Raw genomic sequence first — 9,213 nt, 5'->3', positions numbered from 1 at the left:
AAATTTTTAGATATTGGCTATTGGATTGGTAATCTGCTAGAGCATGTTTAATTATTAAAGTATTAATTTTTAAATATTAGGGAGAGAGACGAGTAAATATAGTGTGAAGCCCGCTCTTGCATATATTATTAGCCGAACCCCGCAGCCAATCAGCGTGTGGTATTTGATCGAGCCCTCTCGGCCACTACCCGAGATGCGCCCCCGCACACGTGGATCTCCAACTCCCCACCGCAGCCGCCTGCCCAATCAGTGGCGCCCACGCGTTCTCCGTTCCCTGGACTCCTCTCGGCGGGTGGGGAGAGAGAGAGGGAGAGAGAGATAGAGGCGCGCCGAAGGGGCAAGGCCGCAACGGGAGGAGGGAAGAAGGCAACAACTCAGCACGGGTGGTGGAGGACGATAGGAGAGGACGGCGCAAGACTTCGCCGTGCCGGCGAGTTGGGGTGACTTTTCGACGGCCGGAGATGCGACCGTCGGGACTCGGGGGGAAACGCAATTCGGGCTCGGGTTCGAGGGCGGCACCCGCGACAGCGGCCGCCACCTGAGCAGGATGTTCGACTGGAACGACGAGCAGCAGCAGGTGTCCCTCCCCGTCTCCCCTTCAGTCATAATCTAGGATCTTGCGCTATGCTTGCTCGCGCGTCTGGATCTGCTCCGGCTGTGTGATTCGTCCGTCAGTTCGTGCCCCACGTGCTCAAATTCACTAGGTTTTAGTTTGGATGTGGTTGTTCCGGAAGGGAATTTTGCTATTCTTCCACTTCTCTTAGAGGTCTAAGTTGAGGGTGTTGGAGGAGCAGGAAGTTGCGAGCGGAAGGGTGGAATTGTGGCTGCGTAGTGCTGCTGCAGGGATGCAGTCGAACTCTTCGCTTCTGCTCGCAATCTATTGCCCCTTCACTTTCTGTGCTAACTACATGGTAATAGGACAAATCAGCTTGGTTTACCTCTACTTTTAGTGCTCTGATGCTTTTAAGATTGTTTAGTGCACGGTGCAGTGCTGAAATGTTGGGACTTGTATCTTCTAGACGAAGGAAGCTAAGGGAGTCTTTATAAGTTTCATGGCTCTTAGAGTCTAATTTCTGAATATTGCCTCCATAGTTTGTTTGAAAAGAAATCTGTGTGAACTGAGCTGATAAATGTTTTACAACCTTGCTGCTGAACTGAAATGGAAACTGGATCTAAATCCTAATGAAAATTTTGCTATTTTGCTCTACACGGTTTGGCGCACACTAATAGGTTGGCAATGCTACTCAGCTGTTTTAACTATTTCCATGGAACTTTTAAAATTTTGCTATTTTGCTCTACACATTTTGCTGCTGAATTAAAGATAAGATATATAATAATGAATACACTGTACCTTCAGTGATACTATCTGATATGGTGTTGCTTTGTGCTTTGATTATTGCTCTGAATTTTCTATGGAACTTTTGACTATGAACGATCCACCATTATCATCGTTAAATGCTGACACTCCTTTATGGATTTTTTATATTTCTCCTTGCTGTCACAATTTATTGTTTTGGACATGAACAGATGTCTGGAATCTTGGTTGCATCTAATGTATATTTACTAAAAAAGAAATGCCATTTTTACTACCTCAAACAATTCACTTTGTCCGCTTACACCCTTAAACAAAATTTTGGCACGATTTGCTCCCCCAAAGTATTTGATTTGGTCCAATGTACCCCATAATGAGATTTGCCTTTTTTTTTTCTCCACGTACAACTTGAGGTTTAAATTCAAATTTTTTGAGCATATAGAGAACACTATGCCCTTTATTGGAAGAAATACATTAAGAAATTTTTGTGGTTATTTTCATAGGTCAGGCACGTTTATTAGCAAATTTATCCTAGAGACACAGATATGCTTGAAAAGTTATATGAAACATTAATCTATTTTTCTAACGTACGAAATAGTTTCATAGTCGCCACATAAAATTTTGAAATTAAAACTCAACTTATACCTGGAGAAACAAAAAAGAACAATCTCATTCGGGGGTCTGCACCAACTGAAGTAGTTTTGGGAGATTAAATTGAGCCTAAATTTTTTCCGAGGAGTTCAGCGGACTAAATGGATTGCTCTGGTAGTAAAATGGACTTTCCCTATTAAAAGAAGGGAATTACAATTCCACCTAGGTATTTTTCATGGAAAATCTCCCTCTAGTTCTTTTCTGGCTAGTCTGAATATTCAGAATGATGTTGTTCACCAAGAATTGAGTACATGCATTCTAGGATGGCTACTTCTTTTGATGGAGGAGTGTTTTGATTTTAGAGAGGATTTCAGTTATATGTCTATTTTTCAATTTGATTTTGTAATATAATATATCTAAATTATGTGATCTAGCAAATTGGAATATTGGATGACTGGCGCACTGGTTAGTCTTCCAGAAGATGAATTTAGATTATTTAAATTTGTTTTGTCTTGTATTGTTGGAGCTTTGAGCACTGGGTATTTCCATTTTTTTCATTGTTTTATTCCCTTCGAAATGCAGGTAGGGGATGCAATATGGGCTGAGTTCAATGAGAGTGAAGACCATATTGTGCCTTACCCTAAAGGTGCAGAAGATAGTACGTTAGTTAGTGTTGGAGATCACAAGAACAATGATGAAGAGACAGTGAGTATTGTGGGCATTACTGAACATTCTGAAGGTGGTCAAACTGAACTTCAAGGGATGGAAAAGCAGTATGCAAATCAGACAAGTGCACATTTTTCAGCTACACGACTTGACATGGAATCCTGGCCTGACCTACCTTCTCTGAATCCTGCGCTCGATAGAAACTATAGCGATGATAACATAGCATCCACATATCTGGATTTCAGTGCTGAGCCCAGTATACAGAAAGTGACAGGAAATACTACAGGTTCGCTTCTTCTTTCAGCATTCTGCATTGCCAATGTTTATTATGTTCCTGCTTTAATTTGGAAACTTCTGGTCCAATAGTTACATCGGTGCCTGAAAAAAATCATGCATTTATGAAAAAGAAGAAAATTACATCACTTTTCTTAATCTGTGTACAGTGCAGCTGGATGGTGAACCTGAAATGTTTGGTAATGATCACGAAGAGAAGAGTAGCACCTTCCTTGATTGCGACTGGGGTAATATTGGTGACTTCGATGATTTTGACCATCTATTTAGGTATGATTGGAAACTCATTACTTCTTACTCAACCCATGAGTTGATTTTGCAGTCATTGACTCTTTTCATGACTGGATTGTACTATCAACTTCGTAATCTTATCAGGTGATTTTTTTTTTGCAGCCATAGTGACTCCATATTCTGTAATGAGATGGTTGCCAACGACAGTGATTTTTTTTCTGCATCTTCGGAATTGATGGATAATACTGTGCAATCAATCCCGATTCCAGTATGTAAATGTAGTTCTTAGTGTGCTGGAAAATTGCATGTTTTTCTGTTCCACATTCTTCTCACTGCAATTTGCTCCTGTTTGTTTAGCAAGTACCATTGAATAAACAACCATCATCTGATCATGGGCCTTCTTTGCTTCTGACTAATAAAATTTCCGGTGGCATTACCAAACAAGAAAACAAGGTACACAAATAAATGCATATACATATGTTCCTATGTTTAGCAATTATTTCTTGGCTACTCTTGTTATCCACTTTTGGCAGGTAGCAGATGCTAATGCTAAATCTGGAGAGCAAGTTGAGAGCAAAAATCATCTGACTTGCAAATATTCTGGAAAACCAAACCAGTTCTCGCAGGAGGTAGAAGCCATATGGTGTACCCTGTTAAACTTTTTATGGACGAAATCACTTCAGAGCTTTTATATCAAACTGAAGTACTAACTAATATGCTGAAGTTTCTTATTTGGATTGATATCATGAGAAAAAATGGCATTTTTCACTTAGGGCAATGGATGTTAAAGATATAGCTGGTTTCCAATTGCTGTGTCGATCTGTATTCTGTTTACAAACTGATTTTGACATAACTTATGATTTTTTGTGGCAATCTTGTTGTAACAATGTGATATGTCATATTTTTAAGCCTAAGGTTGCTCCAATTATTGCTCTGAAATCCGTAATAGAAGTTTTTGGTGCTTTCGAGTGCATTAAGCACAAAGTAGAGTTTTTGTTAGGAAAAATCGGCTCAATATATGCCCAGTCAATCTCTTCGTGAAAGCTATTTTTGGAGCCTCTGATTAATCTGCTTAACTCAATTGGTACTTTCTTGCATCTGATTTGAGGGGGTGAGTTTTCTTTAATTCAATGTGAATTAACCACTCAATGTAGGGAGATATGCAGAAGAGACCAGTGAGGTCACGCAGAAAACAGGAGGAAAGAGGCAAAAGTAAAATATCCAGCGATACAAGTGGCTTCTTCCAGAGCAAAGTACAGAATGCATCAGCCAATTTGCAAGCTCCTATGCAACCTGTCCAGACTCCTCAATATGCACTGTTCCAGGATAGCAAGAACATGGGGCCAGTACAGCATTCTAATCAGTTTATTTTTCCTGGATATGGGTATCCAGCATATCCGTTTCCTACCATTCGATTAGTGTCAAATGTTCAAGCTGAAGACCATCAGACAAAATCACCTGCCACAAGCTACCAAACTTCAGCAGATTCTCCGAAACATGCAAGTTCCAAAGAAAAGTGCCAAGACATACCATCAAGGCCACTGAGGATGACACCACAAGAAAAGATCGAAAAGCTTAGGCGCAGGCAGCAAATGCAAGCACTGATAGCTATTCAGCAACAACAGCAACAATTTGGTCAAGAGGGTTCTGGCAGTGACACAATTGTACCTCAAACATACTCCACAAGGAACAAAAATCCAGATTCTTTAGGGAGCTCAATTGTCATAGATGGAAACACAAATAAGGTCTTTTCGCCTGAGATGATGCCAACTAGCCATGACGAGGTTCACAGAAGTTCTGCAATTTCAGATGATCCCTATATAGAGGAAAAAATATATTATCAACTTCAAGATGCTCTTGGCAAGGCAATTTGTTCTTCCCTTTCAATTTTATTGACGCTTCATATGTCTACTGAAAGCATTATTTAGTTGCTTAAGATGTTTACCAGAAAACAAATTAACTTCAACTTTTTTTACCTTTCTCACACAGTTGGATACCAAAACTCGACTATGCATTCGAGATAGTTTGCTTCGCTTGGCCCATAGTGCCACAGAGAGGCAAATTGCCGTTGACAGGAGTAGCACTAACAAGACTACTAAAGATGAAGATGAAGCTTCAGAACATGACACATCTACTAGGACAACAAGGTAGATTACTTCACTGGAACATGGGTTTGTTGACGTGTTCTCGTATTAGTTTTTTAATGCTATTTGATAACAGGTATTATGCAATTTAAAATCACCTAAAATGACCTCATATCATGTCCTTTTTACCATCTATACCACATCTGAGCAGCAACACGTTTTATGTACACTTGTTAGGTACTAGTAGTTTGTAGTCCATTATTTTAATCATGGAAAGCTTTTAATGACTCGGTCCATCTTTTGCATGATCTCAGATCTCCAACTAAGGAAGCAGAAACAACCACAAATCCAATTGACCGAATAGTAGCCCATTTGCTGTTTCATAGACATTGCTCTAAGGTTGCAACAGCAACAAAAGAAGATATACCCTCAACTCGCTTGACACTTGAACCTGGTGAGTTATCCTTATGTGGCTTAAATAGTAGGTTACATACATGCTTGCACAATGAACAAGTGTAATCCTTCAGCAAATTTAATAATGTGCAGAGTCAAAGGTACCCTTAACTCCTACTGTGCCATCAGAAGATCAATGAAACGAACAAGAAATGGTGTTGCAGCCGCCACAATAATGCGAGATGTGCTATAATATAAGATTTACTCAAATTTAATTAATATTAGGATTCCTTGTTTGCGTTTGGTGAGCCTATGAATATAAAAGCCATCTTCTAATGAGCAAGCAGATGCTGATCAATGAACTGTTCAACGTCAACTTGATAGTAAATCAGTGGTGGTGGTGACAGCAGTATGCTGATCACCTGGAACTCTGTATATCATTACTTCGTGTACTATGTAACCGTTTCACCATTGTAGCATCTTTTTTCGCTTCCAGCAAGAACATCTACCTTAGACTGGATAGGGACCTGTGGTTGTGTGTTGAGCCCTAAAATGAGGAACCTTGGCTCTGCCGCTCTGGACATCCTTTGGTTTGACTCAACGTCTTCTCCCGTTTGCCTTTTTTTTTCTCTGTAGGGCAACCGTCCCATGTTTTCAGCTAGCTTTTTCCTGGGAAAATGTTGTTGGCACATACAAGTCTTTAGAGCAGCTCCCAGGAGCCTAGGTATAATTCTAGCTAAATTTAGAGTTTTAGAGGACTGTAAACAAATAGAAACCTTCCTAACCAGTGTGGTAAACCAACGGACTCTCTAAATCTTGATTATCTATATTCAAATCTTGACTATCCGCGACGCCGGCCTGGTGCCTCCGCGAGGTCTCCACCGTGCGCCGCCTCCGCCACCCCAACGTGCTTCGCCTCCATGAGGTGCTCACCACGCGCTCTAAGGTGTACCTCATCATGGAGCTGGCTGGCCCTAGCCGGGACCTCCTGTCCCGGCTTGCCTCCCTGCCTGTGTAGGCCGCGCGCCGCGTGTTCCTACAACTGGTGTCGGCGGTTATCTACAGCTGCGAATACATGGTCCCACGGTGGGTGCAGGAGCCGGCGCGCCAAGGGATGGGGAGGAGCAGCGGCGTGACAACCACACACAGGGAGGGGCCACCACCCGCGCCTCCTCAGCCGCAGAGGAGTAGCAGCGGGGACGAGCCGTGTCGGCAGGTAGGGGTGGTAGGGAGGGGTGGATGCCCGCGCCTCCTTGGTCTCTGGCGGGGTCGGCTAGCGTGCCTCCGCCGCCGCGCGTTGGCTGGGATGGCTAGCCGGGTGCTGCTCCACCGCCGCACGCGGGCTGGAAGGAGCGGCCGCGAGCGGCGGGCGGGCTGGCGGGGAGGGGGTGGCGACATGCGGCGGATCGACGGTGTGGCAGTACCAACCTGAATTATACCGGCTCAAGTACGCGAGTCCATTCCTGAGGGCTCCAACGTGCTTCAAACGGTATAATCTCTTGGCCTGTCGGGTAATGTCCCGATAAACCACCGAATACAGGATCAAATTAGGTTACTTTACACGAAGGTGAGTCCAGAGATACAGTCACCATCATATTTTACATCACAGGAAATTACATTACAAGAGTTTCCAAAAGTAGTACAATGTTCCAAATTAGAAAAGTTATTACAAACTGTTAAAGTCATGGTTTTTGGCAGCGGAAAACATACGCGACGATTTACACACGTCATCAAGACGGATGTCATGCTAAGCCCGGGCACGACATCACTCGGTATCATCAGGGTTGGCCGGGGACGGATCCCACTCCACGGATCAACCATCAGGCAGAGCATAGGGCCATGGCATGGTAAGAGTAGGTTCCTCAAAGACATTACCTGAAAAATATATAAGTAGCAAGGCTGAGTATACTAATACTCAGTAAGGCTTACCCGGAATTGATCTTGCATAAAAGGACTTGTACTTTTATAAAATTACATAAATACCCTTATTTCCACAACTTTACCCAAAATTTTTTCACACTTCAACACATACATTTCAAATGTAACTTTCGGATAAATATATATTTTTTTACAGGGGATAGAGTAAGAAAAATATGTTTGCAAAACCACCTTCACTTATTTTGAAGTTACCTCCTATCCAATTACATTTTGCAAAAACAACCTTAGTTTTTCCATAATTACAAAAATACCCTTTTTACTTGCACTTTAAATTTTCAAAAGCTTCACACAAACACACACAAGCTTTACACTAACAAGCACATACTTCTCACCAACAAATTATGCGCCTAGTTTACAGGTACTTGACTGTCACAGACGGGGACGGGGTTGCTGCCTGGGTAGGGATGGAGCACAGGGGCGGGAAGGGCACGCGGGAGGAGGAATGTGGCAGAACCAACCTGAATTATACCGGCTCAAGTACGTGAGTCCATTCCTGAGGGCTCCAACGTGCTTCAAACGGTATAATCCCTTGGCCTGTCGGGTAACGTCCCGATAAACCACCGAATACAAGATCAATAAGGTTATCTCACACGAAGGTGAGTCCAGAGATACAGTCACCATCATATTTTACATCACAGAGAATTACGTTACAAGAGTTTCCAACATTAGTGCAAAGTTTCAAATTTAGAGAAAACATTACAAACTGTTAAAGTTATGTTTTTTAGCAGCGGAAAACATACGCGACAATTCACAACACGCCGTCAAGATGGATGTCATGCTAAGCCCAGGCACGACATCACTCGGTATCATCAGTGTTGGCCGGGGACGGATCCCATTCCACGGACCAATCTTCTGGAAGAGCACAGGGCCAAGGCAGGGGAAGAGTAGGGTCTTCAAAGACATTACCTGAAAAACAAGTAACTAGCAAGACTGAGTATACTAATACTCAGCAAGGCTTACCCGGGTTTGGTTATACTTTAGCCCGTAACTAGACTCATGAAGGCATTGTAGAGGCTTTGGGTTTATTTTCAGTTGAAAAGCAACAGAGAGTATAACTTACCTTCAAGTTTTAGCTTTCAGATTCTAGTTTGATTAGCCATTCTAGGTAAGCACCTATACTAAACAAGCAAGATAGAGATTATCATCCATCAAAATTATTCCATCGATAATTATACTTTTTACTCGATGTGGCAGAAGGAATAAGCAGTCTCAATCCTCGTGAGAGGCGGACGATCCGAATCGAATTTAACCTTGCAAGGTAGACCTAACTCACATGCTCGGAATACCAACAGGGCGTTCCAAGCAACCGTTTCCCTCATATTCCGGGTTATGGATCAGGGCCACCACAAGCGACTGCAGGACCGTACGTACATCACTCGTGCAGGACATACGTCTGTAGCGCGACTACAAAAACCGTATTCCTGTCTGCCATGCAGAACGTACTCTCACACGTCGGTGCGTGTAAACATAAAATAAAAGTCGAGTGGTGGAGACAAGTCCATTTGCCGGGCCATTCGGGTACTAGGCTTACCGCTTACCATATTTCGCGGCATGTGGCTAGTACTTTCAAAAGCTTAGCCACCACTACCACACGCTGCGACCTTATCCACTTTTAACAAAACAGACAGGGTAAACCTTCAGGTCATGATACAACACATGACCCTGTCCATTATCCTTATAGTGATTGCAGAATTGTAAACAAGCAAC

General features: G+C 42.7%; 1 protein-coding gene across 4 annotated transcripts; it reads left to right on the top strand.

Moving 5' to 3' along the window:
• The first annotated feature begins 269 nt into the window (after positions 1 to 269).
• On the top strand, positions 270 to 6,164 carry LOC112893248 (protein LNK2-like). 4 transcript variants are annotated; one of them, XM_025960463.1, is made up of 10 exons: positions 270 to 577; positions 2,486 to 2,855; positions 3,013 to 3,130; positions 3,254 to 3,359; positions 3,449 to 3,544; positions 3,709 to 3,720; positions 4,246 to 4,956; positions 5,081 to 5,238; positions 5,490 to 5,629; positions 5,722 to 6,164. In XM_025960463.1, the coding sequence occupies exons 1-10, from the start codon at positions 548 to 550 to the stop codon at positions 5,766 to 5,768; spliced, it is 1,788 nt and encodes a 595-aa protein (XP_025816248.1). In that variant the 5' UTR covers positions 270 to 547; the 3' UTR covers positions 5,769 to 6,164. The 4 variants fall into 4 exon arrangements, with proteins under 4 accessions (XP_025816248.1, XP_025816249.1, XP_025816250.1 ...); XM_025960461.1 differs by having other exon boundaries at positions 272 to 577; positions 3,625 to 3,720; XM_025960464.1 differs by lacking the exon at positions 3,709 to 3,720.
• The last annotated feature ends 3,049 nt before the right edge of the window (positions 6,165 to 9,213 follow it).

Source organism: Panicum hallii, chromosome 5 (assembly GCF_002211085.1).
Source record: "Panicum hallii strain FIL2 chromosome 5, PHallii_v3.1, whole genome shotgun sequence".
NCBI classification, from domain to species: domain Eukaryota; kingdom Viridiplantae; phylum Streptophyta; class Magnoliopsida; order Poales; family Poaceae; genus Panicum; species Panicum hallii.
This window is presented reverse-complemented; position numbering and strand designations above follow the sequence as displayed.